This window comes from Mycetomoellerius zeteki, unplaced genomic scaffold, assembly GCF_001594055.1.
Source record: "Mycetomoellerius zeteki isolate Tzet28-1 unplaced genomic scaffold, Tzet1.0 scaffold496, whole genome shotgun sequence".
In the NCBI taxonomy this organism is placed as follows: Eukaryota; Metazoa; Arthropoda; class Insecta; order Hymenoptera; family Formicidae; genus Mycetomoellerius; species Mycetomoellerius zeteki.
Window position 1 is genome coordinate 299,385 of NW_017257496.1, and position 18,394 is coordinate 317,778.

At 36.2% G+C, this 18,394-nt stretch overlaps 1 protein-coding gene across 1 annotated transcript in view; it reads left to right on the forward strand.

Annotated features, from left to right (window-relative positions):
- Positions 1 to 1,461: 1,461 nt before the first annotated feature.
- The window catches only part of LOC108727463 (uncharacterized), a 129,196-nt gene continuing 112,263 nt past the window's right edge, over positions 1,462 to 18,394 (forward strand). The window contains exon 1 of the mRNA XM_018455606.1: positions 1,462 to 2,415. Within this exon, the coding sequence (XP_018311108.1) occupies positions 2,340 to 2,415 (76 nt within the window). The 5' untranslated portion in view covers positions 1,462 to 2,339. The remainder of the gene's footprint in view (positions 2,416 to 18,394) is intronic.

Genomic DNA, 18,394 nt, shown 5'->3' on the forward strand with positions numbered 1-18,394 from the left:
TGATATTAATTAATTCTTGCTCGATGATCAAAAATTGGTAAATTAACATTGGATTTTTTGTAAATTCAAGAGGAATTGAGAATTATTAGATTAGGCACTAATTCGCAATTAATCTATGTAAAAAAAATAGGGCTCTTCATCAACAAATAAAATTAATGTTACTGAAAGATTTGTTGATGGGTAAATTAATATCTACATACTATGAGACAAAAATTTCTATTCGTATCGAAACCGTCCTCGACTATACGAAAGCTTCTAGATAATTTCACAAATATGTAATTCGAAAACACTTTCCACAGAATTATTAGTCCGTGATTCCGCATATACGTGGATCGCCAAGCTTTTGGATAAAGCACTTATAGATCTCAGCTTCAATAAGCTCTTGCACTGATATAGCGTTCGCAATCGAGAGTTTCTACCTCGTGCACTAACATTAACAGCCCTTATTGTCGATAGAGGCGAGTCTGCGGTGCATACTTGGCAACGGTATTCACGTCGATAACTTTCTGTAAACAGGAACACGTTACGCGTCTCTATCAATGTGTTGTAGTTTGGCAATCTTGCCGAGTCTTGCTAGAGTTCAGTGGGTAGTGCAAGCATGAAATTATTAACTGAAAGAAAAAGAGGAAGAGAAGGTAAAGTAAACAGAGAAAGAAAGATAGAAAGAGAAAAACAGAGAGAGGGGGTTGAGGGACGAGAGGGAGGAGACAGAGGGGAGGGAGGGGGGAGGGAGAGGGAGAGAATATACAAACGTGTGCAGGGCAAATGGTATTCCAGTATAGTGTACTATTACATATTGATCGAGCGCGATAAAGATTATTTAGAGCCTATTCAATATAACCTATTCAATATAAATTAAATGCCTAAAGCATGCCTATTATTCCACTAAAGTGGAACCACATGAATGATATGCCTAAAGCATGACCTGTTATTCTATAGAGTCTAATTATACCGCCCACTGTTTTTCCTACAAAAAGAAAGAGATAATCTTCGCGACTGCATCATGTAATTAGGCTGCGTATTCAGGATAGAGGCAATTCATACGGTTCAAGAAGAATTACGACAGCCGCTAATAACCGGCGTCTGATACGAACAAAGTTCGCCGATCTGTCAGCAGCGACAACATCATAATTCTCGCGAAGACGTCGGAGACAGCCGCGGGGTCGACAACAAGACAGACTCCTCGACGAACGTCGTGCTCCGGTGCACCCCCGCAGCGGTCATCCCTCCGTGGCCGCGGCGCCTTTGCTTGGAGAGATAGACGAGGGGAGAGAGAGAGAGAGAGAGAGAGAGAGAGAGAGAGGGGGGGGGGGGGGGGGGGGGAGGAAGAAAGAGAAGAGAGAGGAGAGGAGCGGTCTGCGCGTAACCGGTCCGCGCTTTATCCGCGGCGAACGCAGCAAAGTCATCGCGCAAGCGCGCGGTGACGAAGTATCCCCCGCAGGATCATTTCGCGCCGCGACGCCGAGCGGCAGGCCTCATCCGCGCCGCCGGCTGGTCCATGCGGGTTCAACGTCGTCGCGCGGGAGGACGACGACGGCGACGACGAAGGGCGACAACGCAGCCCGACGACGATCAGAGGTGTACTACGATGACGATCGTCCGGCAGTCTTGCTAGTTAATCGAGAAAAAAACGCGACTCGGATCAACCTGATTGAAAGCTGCCGACGCGCGCGTCTCGGCCGAAGGATGCTGCGCCTGAGACAGGGCACTCGCGGATCGCGCGTCGCGACGCTCGTCCAGGCGAAAGCTCCACGTGAGCGCGGCTGTCATCGGGGACGCGTGCAGGTGCACCTCGGCCGCGTGAGAACTGCCACGGGACATCATCTGTGAGCATTTAAATCTTGATTACCGTGGATTACCGTCGAGGATTTACGATCGATACGCGCATAGCATCTGACAATACTGCTGATATATCCTACCATCCGCGTCTCCTACGCTTGGGAAGCTTTCGCGCATTCAGAGTTGATAGTTCTAATAAAATCGTGTCATAGCAGTGGTGAATGATTAATCTCTCCTCGCCAGGTGTTAATCGTGGTGTAATTTCTCTATCGGAACACAAATGTTCATGTAAGAATTAAAAATTGCTTATAGTGAAGTACGGAACATGTGTATGGTTTTGCGGTGAAAGTCTCAAGTGTCTATGCTCCTTTCGAGAAGGCACTATCGATTTGATAAGAAAACTCAATTCTGTTTTCATTGTGGATGATATGACACAGTGAAGACACTGCACAGTGTGCGGATCCGGGGATATATGTAAAAATCGATGATTACACGTCGTGCTTCACGATAGCGAGTACAAGCAAGGATCAGTAGTGCAGCGAGCGATCGAGGTGTTAAAAATGCTGTGTCGCTGGCTCGCCGTGTTGGTACTCGCTGGTATTCTCCTGGTTATCGAGGCGATCGCGGTCAGCCAAGGTACGTTGCAATTTCGTCTGAAATCCTCAGAACGTTAGCGAACGACTAACTTGTCCAACGGGAACTTGACTTTGCTAAGGAAACTTACCGCGTTCTTGCGGAAATACTCGAGATAACATACTCCTGTGAGACTAATCTACGTAATTGAATGTCAACGGTGAAATCTGATACAGTACCCTCATTTTCACATTCATCTAGAAAACTTATTACGTCGCTAAAACTAAAGTACTACTGTAGAGTATAATTTGCAGTCATGCTGCAAATTCAAGTATGTAATAATGAGCGTCTTCATATATGATTTAATTTTCCTTATAAAAATAATACTGCACTGCATATTATATAAAATAAATTTATTAAATGTGTAGTACTCTCTAAATTCTTTGGAGTGAAATCTCAGTCTGAAAAGTGCAAATTCTGCCAGTCTTAAAAGAGTGGCAAAATTTTCAATCTTTAAAAGTGCGATTTTATTCTTTAGAATGAGATTCCAAAGAATTTAGAGAGTACAGTTATTTTTTATACAAAAAATAAATCACATTTCAAAAGGCACTTATTACACATTTGAATTTGTAGGTATCGATTGTAAATATCATCGATACTTTTTCATGCCGTGTTCTCTTCTCGCGTGCGAGTATAATACAGTTCTATTACGATTACAAACTTTTTTAACGTTTCCATAGAAAAACATCATCACTGGTAAAATAAGTGTTCCGTAAAATCAAACGTGTAGCGTCGCAAGAAATCTCTGCTCCATTACGCTATATTGGAGCTTTAAGAACCTTCGCAAAGCAAGTTAAGCTTTTTCGCAGTCGTCTACCTCTAATCAACGCGCGCAGTCTTGCATTACTAATCGCGAATTAATGAGAAACACATGCTCAAAGAAATTCTCAGATGCTAATTGGAATCAATACGTACTTAAGCCTTTAAATCAGATTTGCTCAGCGTTATCTCAAAAACGATCTAGATCTTTTCTTAACTCCAATGCATTACATAATTATCTAGTAACTATACTAAATAACTACTATATCAAAATTTAAATGATACGTAAAATCAAGAATATAAGATATCCACATTATTTTAACATATATTTTAACATATATTTTATCACCTATAAAATTGAACGTTTAACCGTATAAGTTAAATCAAATGATATCTATGTATAAAATTACATGTTAACTTCAGTAATGAAAGGACAAATTGTACTGGAAATATATCTCCTCCCCAAAGTCACCTGAATTCCAGCGGCATCGGAATTTTCGCGCTGGGCGTGAAATTGTATGGAGTTACATAACATTTGCTCATTCGCGCAGCTCCGGTTGTCGCTCATAGCAATCCAAAGTAATTACGTGGGCGAAGATTATGTCACTTCGACTGAACCGCACCAGCATCCCGTTTCTAAACTTGCGGAAATATCTGCGCGGCGAGTTCGCGGGTGCCAAGTTTGGAAACATCGCGGTCGCATTCAGTCTCGCGCCGCTAATTGTCGGTTCATAGTCAGTGATCCAGGATAATTGCGCGGATGGTGGCTGCTCGAGTGCAAATGCACCGCTCGGGACCACGTAGCGGGAGATGGCATACGTGCTAATGCGCGGAAACACGTGCGAGAATTTGCCTCGTATACGTTTTAAGCGTGCTACGACGACAACGACGACAATGACAACGATGGCGACGACCGCGACTATGAGATTGTCTAGCCACCGCCAGCGGCGTTTTACGACAAGATGTCGCTTGAATAATTAAAAGTCGGCTCGTTTGCTTGGTATTCACCAGGCGTACCAGTATCGACCTGAGGATCGGAAACGTACAATCGTCAACGGCTGGTGCCATGATTACGGATACGGATGAAATCCTTACAATCAGAGCGCGCGACAAAATGTGGCACGTATCAGAGACGCGAGTGCACAGAGAGGCACAAACGGAACAAAAGCACTCGTCTCGCTTCGCATCGTCCGCGCATATTGGCTCGAGAACGTAATTGAGTGCGACGTGCAAACACTCGCGGCAATTGTTTTGCCGTTTGTCAAGGGAGACATGATTTCACCACTTTGAAACTAGTCTGGCAGCTGGAACGCGGTATTCCGCGAGAGATAACGAGCATTGTCTGTCTTTTTCGCAGCAAGACTGAAAAAAAGTTGAGGAAACAAAGAAACGGGAAAAATGAATTAATAACCAAGAGAGATAAGATGTAATAAAATATTCAAGTCAAATTGCTTAAGAAATAAAGATGAAAAAAATTGTTTTACTGAAATATCTAAAAATAATTTTGTTGGATTATCAAAAAATAATGAGGATGCTCAAATGTCAAAATCTTTGCAGCATCATCATCCATGTTTAAGTATCCTACATTATTATTTTGATGGTGCAACCAAATTATTTGCAAACCGTCCTTTCTGAGTATAAAAATGTTATTAAAATGCATTTGGTTTAAGACTTCTTTCAACTTTTGGTGAAGTTAATCCACGATTAACTTGTAGAAGTACCAATAGCAGTTCAATGTATCAGAATCTGATTGTGAGACAAACTGTATTTAGTTCTCACATTGACAATCGATGGTTGATTTCTGTCTTTTTCTACCAATGTTCTTTAATTTTAATTTCGGTTCAACTAACTCTTCATCTTTTTTTAGTTTTAAAAACAAGAAAAAGATGAAGAGTAAGTTGAACTGATTGAAGTTAATCTACATTAATAGAAACAGGCATTAATTATCAATTAATTATTTAATCAGAGATTGATGAAAGAGGCCCTTAGACATTAATTAATACTAATTTGTTAATATATCAAAGAATGTATTATAAATATATTCCGATTATTGTAAAGTTATTGTAAAGTGTCAAAGTTTCAAATCAATTAAAAATAGACAATGCCTGCAGCAAAATGCTCTTTTTATTCGCGACACACACAAGTATCATTTTTTTCATTCAAACGTTCAGGTTCATCCATTAACTTCCCATTCATGTATCGATCCGATATATTTGTATGCGAATTTTATTGCTCTCGTCTAATTAATTGTTAACGAGCGCGGAAATACTTGCATGATCGACGATGATGCACAGATACAGCCGCGTGACGCGTATGCGTTTAACGCTAATGTGATTCACCGACTTGAGTGACGTATATGCGAGTCGTGGACATGTGGCTCGTTCGTGAAAACATAATCGACGATTCGGAGGTGCATTAGAAACTATTTGTAGCGCACAAAATTTAACGAACGCTTTCGATTAACGTTGGAACTAATACTTTCGCGCGCGATATGAATACTTGACCTGTTATACATTAATTTTTTGAAATTTTTCAATGACACCAAACGCCGCACTATCAATTTTCCGACAAAATATAAAGCTATTCGCAATTTTCGCGAAACAAGCAAGTAATGAAACCGTCCGACCCGCATTATAATAATTGCAATGCTGCCATGCAGTCATCATACAAAAAAAAGTGAATGGATGAAATAATAACTGCTTGTTAATAGAAAAGTGGCAAAATATGACCTTTCGAGCATTAAAATAGTAATCAAAAATGATACTTTTTCAAATTTTCGAGTAATTAAGGCCTTTTAAGCAATAAAAATTTTGCTCTTATTTTCACTGGTCTATTTTTAGATGGCATATATACTATTATCCAAGTACAATACTATTAGTATAATACTATCAGCAAATACTATTATTAACATTATACTATTATCCAAGTAATGCGAAAGGATCATAACACATACGTCAGATGATAAAAAAAGATAAAATTTTAAAACTGCAACAAAAACAAATGTATTCTTTAAATATGCGAAAAATATTTGTGGTCTCCAAAAGTTATGTTAGTTTTACATTTGAAGCTTAAAGAGACAGACTTACTGAAGTCATCAGTATCTAGTTAGCAACAAGAGAAAGAGGGAGGGGGAGAGAGAGAGAGAGAGAGAACGAATAACAATTGTTATCGAATGAGACAATAAAAATATGAATAGAACGCTTATGTTTTACAAATCTCATGTCAGTTCAGGAAAGAAAGATGATTATAGTGACCCATATAGACTGCAATGAGTTTTTAGTGACTTATAAAAAAAACTTAATAAAAAGTGACTGGATATAACGCTATAATTAGCGTTGAAAAGGTCAATGCTGTCAATTCAACCAGAAATTATAACAGATTGCGTGCTATTGCAGTTCGATGTAAAGAACGTAAATCGCTCGATCGAACGGTTTAAATCCATCTAATCTGCGACAATGGCTCACACGCGAAATAATTAACACACGATTCGCGCCGCTCTTTGACGCACGCATTTTTAATATAATCCGCTTCCGGACGCAACGTGTCGCGTGCACAGCGTAATTGCAATCGCTCAATTAACCGGGATCGCGATGTAGTCATGAGAGTTTTTAATTAGCCTGAAAATCATGTCTTAAACAGAGAGAGAGAGAGAGAGAGAGAGAGAGAGAGAGAGAGAGAGACAGTAATCTGCTTTACCTACTTAAATATATCCCCTTTGAGCTGTCTGTTATTCAGGTCGTTCATTTTTTTTTGTCATTTATGAGCTCGCTTTTGAAAGAGAAGATTACACATTCCCATAGGAACAAATGACCAAAAGTAGACATCAAGCTTTTAATAAAAGGAACGGATTTAAAACAATTTTCTCCTTTCTTAAACCACTCTTTTAAAAACCCTCTTCTCTAATACATGAGCTCAAACAGCTCTTCGGTAGATATTGTCTACGAACCGGATGTAAACAAGAAAATCGCACAATCTTTTCGTAAAATATTAAAACTTAGGAATCCATTAAGACATGCGAAACATCATCGCAAAGTATACGCGATATGGTCGGTAAAAAGTAGTCCGTTTCAACGGAAACTCGTTAAGACCGTCCTCTAATTGCAGAAAATCAATCTTGCGAAGTTGCACGAACGAGAACATCGCTTTTCACCGACACGCACAAAATCGCGTCGTTAGTCTCTGTAATTATAGAGACAGTCTGGACCGGGGGAGTTCGTTTCGACTCGATCCAATGCGCAATTTTATATAAGTTACTCGAGAATGCGTCCTACGAAACTTCATCAACGGAATCTTTGATCAATTCTTTCTTAAACGAAAATTTTTTAAATGAAGATTACATATTTTGCATTTTTTAGCACGTTTTCGGCGTGTAAATATATATAAAATTTATATATGTATACATCTTAACATCTAAAATCAGTCATTCCAGATTATAACTCGGTCAAAAAATAAAACTGAAGTTAAATTACAGACAAAGAGATTGCGATGTACATGTTGCATGATTCATGAAAAACACACGAAATATGAAAAAAATTCATGAAAAATTCATGTTCAATATATTTTAATATTTTCATATTTCCTTCGTGAAAAAGTCCAAAATCATCTGATTCATAGATGCAATTTGTAGCACGTTATATTAACGCTTTGATCTATATCTAGATAACATGCAAATTTGAAAATCATAAACATAAGAATGAGCAATTTAAATTGTTAAGGGTTTTCCCTTACATCTAAAATAAAACTCAAGGTGTTTTGGCATCGAAAAAGGCATTAAAGTGCTCATTTTCTCTTCAATGTTTCTTCAAGTGCCACTCCGTTTACCGAAGCGTAACCGATAGCTTTGCTCTTGAATTCGTGGCGAAACAGATTTCGCAACACGTTGCGGAGAGCATGTAATTGAAAGTAGCTGACAAGCGGTCAAATTCAGCAGTAGCAGTTCAAATAGCGGTTACACGTAATTTTCGCTACCGATACGGGTTACACAAGATTCTGGGTTACGAATCCGCAATACATACGGACGTCGCGCCGCGTAGACGCATTTACACAGTATGTACAATTCCTATTTCCATTTTCGCACGTAACTCATGTCATATAAAAGACAACGATTTTATGGAAGAAAATTCTGAGCTCCATGAATAATTTAAATACGGACTGAATATGAAAATATAATGATCATATGACAATAAAATCAATATATCTATTATATAATGTATATACATGTATATATAATATATACATATGTATATTTATGTATAATTTTTCACAAAACTTATAATAATTACATAGCAAATAACAGAAAGCAAATCTAGTTTACATTTTACTTGTGTAAGCATAATTTGCGCAATTTGAAGTTACAGAGAATAACAGAATAATCTAGTTTAAAAATAATAATATGCTACATGATCATTGTTGTTCAATTTGATGCGTATTATATATTCTATTTTGTGCACATGCATCAACGTCTGTTTCAACAAAGTTTAATTAACCATAACGAAATTGCCAGGCATACGGTTGGCCTAGAAATTACAAACTAACATCTCACGGTCTTTATTCCCTCGATTCTAATTAATTCAATTATATTGCAAGAGAGTTTAATTATATACGATTCAGTCTGCTAAATCCAACCGTAGGTACCGAAAACCATAATATCTCAACGCAAAAGATATCGCAGAAAATAAAATTAAAATTAACCCCTAATTTAATTGTCACACATCACATATCTCCACTAATCTAAAATGACGCTAATTATATTCCAAGAAAAATCTTTTTTATTCTATCATTATTAAATATTAATGTAAAAGGCCATGAATCATCAAATATTTGGTACTTGATAGGAACACAATTCGTTCACCGACAGAATCAATATGGCCAACTATTTGGTAGATAAATACGCATATCCTGATGAGAAAATCTCCATAATCATCCACCGTCATAAATCACTCCGGGTATGGGCGGATTGTACAGCCAAGCGCCTTGACGCGCACGATTTCTGGCTTCATATCGCAAACTCGTGTCCTGCTTTATGTATTACATAAGCTGGACCTAGCCAACGGCTGTAAGTCGATGACACGTTCTGCTGTCGCTTACGTGCGCAACGATTCCGCGACCAACCGCGAGAAAGCCACCCGAGGATACACCCTGTCTTGCTTCCTGTCTTGTAAAGGCTAACATGAAATAGTGCTATTCGTGTTCAAGAGAAAACTGGAAAGTGACATTTTTCGTATTTTTATAAATGACGATTTTTAGCAATTACAGAGATAAAAAATAGTACTATAATATATGCTGCGCATACATTTATCGCTAAAAATCATAACTATATTGATTTTTATGTTTGAATTTAATGAAAAAATATATTTCTTATTATTCAACAGAATTTGAATAAATGCAGAAACTTAAAAAATATTTCGCATGTTACCACGCTTGATTTAAATTTTTCCCTTCAATCAAAATATAAATTGTACAAAAATAACATTTGACTTATATTTTTAATTGTTTTACTATATTTAGTAATATTATAGAAGGATAAAATTTTTAAGTCGAAATTGCTAGTTATGTTCTAACATATATATACTATCAATATATATTCTAATATATATATACTAATATGTATATATATACTAATCTATATTCTAATATATATATTAGTTAATTATATATATATATAATTTCCCTATGTCCGGCTATAGCTATATTCATTTTTTACTATCATAATTTTTTATTTTTTGTGTCAGACAGAGCATATGGTCGATTCATTGTCAACGAGGCAAAAGTAACTGTTTAAGGTTACTCTTTGTACAGTAGCCTTAATTCTAGCAACCGAGACAAAAAAATTTTTCACGTACTTCAGTACTGATAGAATAAAAACACCATAAAACAAAATTACCTGACTTTATTATACGTATATTTTAAAAAATTTCCCAAAGGACCCCTGGTTTTTCAGGCCTTTATTCTGTCTATAGCCCTTAAGAGTAAACATAATTCGATTATAAGCTAATTATGTGTAACGGAGATGGGAATTTGTCTGATTCTCATGCAAGATTCTTTTAAGTTATACTCCTTACGTTATACGGTGCAAAAGCGTACTATCTAATAAATACGAATTAGCGTTATCGTCACACGGAAGCGCTCGTGGAAAAATTAAATGACCCGGGTCCATTAAATTTAAACACGGTATTAAAACACTCGGGATAAAACGAGATTAAATTAGCGCGAGGGATCGCTTCGCTCTCGCTTATCTGCGGTACCCGCGAAATCCCCTGCTATTATTTACGAGCAGCTTAGCGCGTAGCATACATACATTTCCTGTTGGAATACACTCCCGTCTTGTATTTTAACTATCAGCTGAGCTACCAAAGGATGGACATACTATTCTCGCTGCATTTCAAAGAAGACCCGCGCACTGTCCCACGCGTGCATTTACGATGCTCGCGTGTGATCGTAAATCGCCATTTACAACCCTATCCATGTGTTTTTTTCCTTTTCCTTTCCTCGAAGTGCAGCTGCTAATAGGTTTCCGCGCGAACGTTTCGATACATTACCGCGGGCGCACTCTCCCTCAAAACGAAAAAATACTTATCCTGGTACATGATACGAGAGTGCTTCCTATCTCGTAATTCATTTTCGTTGCAAAAGCCGCAAAAAATATAGAGCGTTTTACTTTAACACCAAATTCGTGACCGGAATTTTCGCAATTTTGCATGTACGCACTTCTTAGAAACTTTCCTTTATTAGATCGGTGAACAAATGTTTTTATGCCCTCAAAGAAATTGTGGGCATAAACCCAGACCTGGTAATTACATCTTCATTTTGTGAGCTCTGCTTATGTTTCAAAAGAACATTAACCGGTATTCATAGTCGGTTCTTATTGGAAGACCATCTTAAGTAATGTCTTAAGATGCCAATGCGGCCCTCTGATTGGTTCATGAAATCTCAAGGCAGAACTTAAAAACGGTCTTAAATATAAGATCTGACTATGAATACCGGCCATTATGTTAACTTGCATCTAACTGTAATACGGGGTCTACAATAAAAGACGTGGTGATCGTAGTGTCTTAAGTAGAAAATTGACCAATCAGTCAATTATTTTCATATTTGACTGTGATTGGTTAATTTTCTACAATATAAGACCCTACGACCGCTACGACCTTTATTGTAAACCCCACGTAAGTCCATCTCAAAATTCGATTTAAAGGTGGCTATGTAAAATGACAATGTTTAACATGATGTCGATACCAATAATATCAATTAATATTGACATCAATAATATCAAAATAATCAATAATCTGTATATGAATATTTAAAATATGAATCTTCCATGAAGTTCACAGATAATATGCATATTCAAAAACGAGACGTTTTAAAGAGTCTGTTTCAACATTTTTTTGCAAAAGGCATCTTTGAGATGTCTTATGTTCTGATTTTGGACTTCGTCTTATAACAATGAAGCTCAAACAGCACTGTAAAATTAAAAGAAAGCAGAGAGAATGATTTCAAAACTAATATTTCACTAAAGAAAATAAGAAATATTACATATCTCTTAAGTATCATTATCAAAGTTTACTTTAGCAGAAGTTTAATACTTCGTCTTCACTATTTGATCTCAATAAAATGCTATATGTGCATTTAATTAACAAATTATTAGCAGAGTTTTCTAGTGCGAAATTATTATTGCTGTCAGGAAAATTATTTTCGATTTCATAATATTATTTATTTCGTAACACGGCTGCGTGTAACATTCGATAACGAACAATTCTATTTTCAATACTATTGGCAAGATGACAATTTCGTGGAACCTGAAAATCCATTACACAGTCTTGATGAAATTCGTTATGTAGATGAATGAGAAAATATAAACGAAGCACACACGATCGAGAAATGTGTGACTCGACACGTTAATAATATAACTGACTCCAATCGCAAATACCGCAAGTTGAATCTGCTAATTGGAACGTAATAACGAAGCATTCAGCTCGATATCACGGCGGCGGACGTAATCGGTAATTTATCAGCGAGAGGAAAAATACAAGAGTCATAGTACGTATTGTGGAGGGTTATCCGGATTGGAAGGTACTCTAAAACAAGAGAGACAGCTCTTTGTGCCGTTCATTAAAATGGCAAAAAAAGTACATGCATGTGTATTTTATCTTATGTGATATTAGACAGCAAATAAACGTGACAAATTCCACGTTAAAAATATCAAAGAAGTTTCTCTAATATGTAAATAAATTAAACATCTTCATTGTAATAATAAAATTGGCGATCTCTGTTCCTTTTAACTGAACTTCATGCACCATTCATCTTTTCTTTTTCTTTCTCCATTGAGAAGAAAAAAAGAAGAAAGTGAATTACACAAGAAGTTTAGTTAAAAAGACTTATTATCTTTTGAAAATTTAACGTACTTCCAGAAACTATCAGCAACGCCATCAACGTATTCATCTGTTACCGATAGTAACAAATTTCAAGTTGTTTAATTAATTTCTGCTGCCATGCTTATGAATTCGCGTAATAAGGATCGGGCGTACGACTAAATTGCCTACCGTAATTAGTAGTTAACGAGGAGACGTTACACTTGCTCGCAGCACAAAGCTGGCTAAGGGTTACCTGCAGAGGATTCTGTCGCAAGAGAATCGATGTTACCTTATAATGTAACTATATAATGACATTGTATATAGTTGATCATAGTTACCATGTCTGTAGCAGCTTGCAATCTCGCTTGGAAACCATAACGATGTCACATGTGAGATTTTTGATTGCAGCAAGTAATAAAATTAAATCGTATTTAAAGCAAACTAGCATTAAACGAGATTAATACAAATAGTGAGATAATTAATTTGGACATTATATTTAGTAATATTAATACCAGAGAAAGAGAGAGAGAGAGAGAGGGACGTACAGAAATTATTCATTTAATCAGATAATTCAGATTATAATATTAATGCAAATCCATGTTAATCGCATCGTTCATTATTTGATATTTTTCCATTGATTCTTAAGATAGAATCTTATCAATTTATATTCGATATTTCAATTTTCCTCAAAATCTATCACAAAGACAATTTCCAGTTTTTTTTTTAGAATTAATTTTAATTTGACTATTATACAATAAATAAACACTTTTATTTTTTCTTTTATATTTGCAATGGAAAAACTTGATAAATAAAATTTTGAGATTCTATATTTCTAAGCCAAAAGCCGTCTACGTAATAAATACTAAAGAAAATGTTTTCGTACGTATATAGAACCGAACAACTATTTTTTTAATCGCTATAACAAACAATCTTTGTTGTCGATGCGTCCGGTGCGACGAATATCACGTGTTGCCGAACAAGCTACAAATCCGCGTTACGAATTTGCGGATTAAAACGTATATCGACGAAACATTTACGTAACCGATTTGCATGTAATGCAACGATAATCGTTCCAACAAAACGTTATCGAAAAAGATTATTAATCGAGGTGTGGCGGAAAATGTACATATTACGAGGTCGGTCGACGATGCGAAAAGGATCCGTATTTAAACTCCAGTACGGCCGCTGTTACCGTCCCGTATAATCCGCTTAAATTCGTTTCACCCAGCCAGAATGTTCAGAATTTGTATTATTACAGTCATTACTCTGGCTCTCGTACGTGTTTAATGGGCAGGTCTGCAATTGCAGAGGTTGCGAGTAAATAAATCGAGAGATGCTTAAAAAGATACTAAACGAATAGACTTTTTTTTCCATGGCGTTATTCAAACCTGTTACAAAATTGAAAATAATTTTGAAGACCGTGATTTATCGCAAAGAGCAACTAAAAATTACAAAAAAATACATTCGCACAGATTTGTCCATCAACTGTAAATTAAACAATATAACTTGCCTGCAGAAAGAAATTGTATCTTGCAGCAAACGCAGCGGAATAACAGTGTTCTAGTACCATCGACTGTACGTGTAACAATGCAGTAAAAGTTCCATACAGTACCACAAATATTTGTCTTTTCCAGAGTAGTGTTTAAAATCAAAAAACATTGTTGAGTCTGTTATTTTACGCGCTCTTCGTGATTTACAGTAAAGACGGTGTCTCTATCCGCTTTAAGGCGCGGCATCAACAATCTCAGCCGCAGCCTGAAACTTCTTCAACTTTCATCTCGAGCGCGGATGATGCCTGTGCTATGCGTGTATCCGTCCGAGTGTCGAGGAAATTGCCGAAGTACATGGAACTTTTGCCCGCTGTTGCCTTTGAGCCCGACAAATTTTCCGCCGTCGCGTCTACCCTCGCGTCTACATGTCGCGACCCAGCCGCATAGAGACGAGCTTTTTCCCCCGTGATACTCCGTGCTTGCAATTTTCTCGAAAGCCTTTCGAATTTCGAGCCGTTCGCCGACGTCTGCGAACCACGCCGGCCGCTCTGCCGGAGTCCGATAAATAAATAAAACGATCCCAGAGCTATACAAATTGTATGCTTTTAATCGTATGCAACTCTAATTTTTCGTGCGAAACACTCGGACTTATTAATAAAGTAATTGCACGAGGTTATTTTTTTACTTTTTAAATTTGTGCGATTTATACAAAGCAATAAAAATATTTGAAAATTAAAAAAACGCGCTGACATTTTTCTCTGCTCCCATTCAGCGCGCGCTGTCAGCTAATATAGTATAAATATATTTTTTTCAAAACGCATTTTATACTGTTACGTTACATGCGGTTTTCGTAATTCCATAACGCTGCATGTTATACCTAATTTTATGTCAAGATACGTCACGCTGTATAAATTATGCTGTAACTTCGAGGACAAGTTTAGGGTAAAATTTGCGAACATCGTTGTTGTAAGTCAACAACAACATTAGAGGTTTCATGGAAGCTCTTATTGCCAGAAAGTGTGATATTCTAGCTGTTATCATACTTAACGCTAAAATGTAACTCTCTAATCCCGACGTTTACTTATATCCTGAAATTTAGTGTGATATATTGAAGTCATGAAACTCTCTAACATTCGCGACTTTACACGCGATAACACTTTCGCTTTAAGAAAATAAAAGATATTAATATAAAATTACTAACGACACGGAATGTAAAACTTTTTTCTAAAACGCTCATTGTCCTAATGATCAACAAAATGTTGAGTGTGAATAAGAAAAGATTTAGAAAATTGTATTAATTATTAATCCTCCACTGGCAATGTTGGATTTTAAAGGCACAGTTTTTTGATTGTGAAAATTCTGATGAAATTTAAATATGTAAAAAAATAAGTAAAATACAATTTAACTTCTATGATAAAAACTCGTTCAGATTTTATACAGTCCAGAACAATATATAAACTAAAAATATATATATAACATATAATGTATGTAGATACAGTACAAAAATTTGTACTGAATTTCGAAAAGCCAGGTCGCGGACAAAAGGTGAAAATTTTACATTGTGGAGGCAATTAAGCATCAGATACGCGTTGAAAATATCTATGGATAAATAATGGGACAAGTCTGCTTCTTATTCAAACAGTTACATAATGTAACCATTTGTATCACGCGACTTTTAGTAATCTAAGATGATAAAACCTTTCATCACACACAGAAAATTTACGCAATTTGCAAATTAGAGATTTCCTTTTAGGTTGAATTTCTGAGCGGTATCTATATTCTTTTCTCCTAGGTAGACCTTCTCTCGTATAGGTGGATGTAATGAGTGTTTGCATCTCGTACATCATGAAGATAAGCCCGATCACATTTCAACGTCACGGTGTGGCCGCGTGGACTCTGAGAAATTGACTACTCTCGTGTATCTCTTTCTCTTGGCGTACCGCAGTACCTTTATCGACAAATAAATGGTTTATAAGCGTAGATCGAATGTACAGGGCGTGTCTTTAAAAGCTTCGCCTTTTAACCACGGCCTCTTTTATGGTCACGCACGACAATAATGTATGGCTTCCTTTAAAACAATCGTGATAATTGCTTTGCGAGGAAAAAAGATCAAACGTGTGGACGAATCTTATGGAAAAAGAACTGTCGCTTTTTTGAAAGGCGATCTTAATAGTCTGTGTCTGGAAGATGTCTGGAAGAAATACAAGCCTGTCAATGTTTAACGGCTAGCGGATTGTGTAACAAGGTACAAGGTGACAGATCCAATTACCCAATCACCTGGCTATCTCCTCAATTGTGTAATGTTCCAATCTAGCCAGAAACAAGATTTAACCATGGGTTTCGATTAAGTCTTATATGCAATAACTTATCCTGTACCGAAAGTAATCATTTTGATATATTATGTAAGTATATACATCGCTAGATGCATATATTATCTTGTTATCAAATAGTTTTACTTTTATACGAAATATAAAAGTATCTTTTTAGGATACTCAAAATAGATTTATACACACATTTCTTGTAGATTTTTTAGAAATAAATAGAATGAAAATTTAAACAGAACAAAAAATTGTATACAAAAATCTCCAAATTATAAAATAATATCTAGCTGTAAAATAACGACGTTGCTTTCATTCTGTAATACACAATTGCTTCGATTTCATGGATAGTTAACGAGACGGCGTTAACGATTGATCACAATTTTATTCGTGTTCGTCGTATCGACTGGTGGAAGATAACGCGGCACTTTCTCGAAGTCGAATCCCCGGTAGTGTCGTCCATAACGTGCACTACCGTAAGACGTTATAAATAAAAGAACGTCGTAATCTCGGTGGTCGGTCGTGTCTTACGTATGTATGAAGGGGTAAACCGTGCTCCCCCCGACATGCGCCGCGCGCAAACGACGCGAGGAGTACGAACGGGTAGGCAGCGCAGGAGTTAGGCTGTCCGGGAAGTTGATATAGAGCCTCAAGAGACGGCCCCCACCGGCCTCCGACATTGAATTATAGCTATGGCTCTCGGCGAAATCGGGAACTTGTTATCCGAGGTTATGACAGTATAAAAATACTCATCGTTAAGAGCCCCGAAGTTCGGAAAGTATCGGTGCGCGCGTGTCACATTGGCCGACGACTTCTCGGTGAGTTAAGAACGTGTCGTCACAGTGATACCATAGTAGTCCTTAAACTTCAATGGCCTAGACGTTCTAGAAAAAACATGTGATTTTTTTCTATATAGATTATTTTGGAACTTTTAGAACTGTTAAATATTTTTGGCATTTGTTCCTCTAGTTAGCGCAATGACGAAGAAAAGCCTTCTCATCGTTGAGAAAAAAAGAAATATTCACAAACAAATGTTATGTGACATTCTCTTCGATATTTACTAGTTATAAAAAATTTTAACTGTGATGACAAAATATAGATTTCTGTGGAATATTTATATCATTAATTATAAAAAAATAGATGGTTTATTTGCTAAGAATAAAATTTTATTTCACCGCGCGTATTTCAATAAAGACTTATTTCAATGAAATAAATAAGTAAATTACATTCCAAAATTAAATTTTTAAGTAATTCTTTTCGTGCGTTTTTTTTATGCGTAACTATAATTATTAAAAGAAAGAATATATTTTTAATTAAAGCGAATCTTGGTGCTTGATAATGTTCATACGCAAATTTGCAATTACATTTTTCAGTTCTACAAACTGCGTGCCAATTCGGTTTGTTGAATTTAAAACACACTCATGAACTAAAACTAGAAGTAATATCGCAAATTACTTTGATCGTCAATTTAAAAAATGTAATTGCAAAATTATATATGACTGAACATTATCAAACACGAAGATCCACTTTAAAACAGGATTCTTCTTTTTATTTCTATCCAGTCTAAGTTTCACTTATAATTAGTTAATTATAATTTATTCAATCAAAATTAAAAATTACTTCACTTTATTTTGAAATCTGTATTTGAGTTTATATATATTTTTACTGCACGATGCACTCTTAGTATTATAAAAATTAGAATTAAAAAAAAATAAAAAGTAGAAAACTTTAAAAGTAAAATATTAGAGAGATTTTTACGTTAAATGTTATTTCGATCAATACACTATATTTATAATCAATTTTCTTAGTTACTTCACCTTGTTTACTTTATTTATCACTTGATATATTCTGTAACATATTGACTTTTAAGCAAAAAGAATCTTTAACAGAAGTATTTCTTAACACAAGTGTGTGTGTATGTGTGTATATGTGTGTGTGTGATCGATGATACAAGTGATGTATCGTTAGCAAAGTAGTTTTGAAGTAAGAAACATGTTGTTCCAGGGTTTCAAGAATTAATTGATCGCGGAGAATCTTGTTCATAGTTTCTTATATATATATATATATA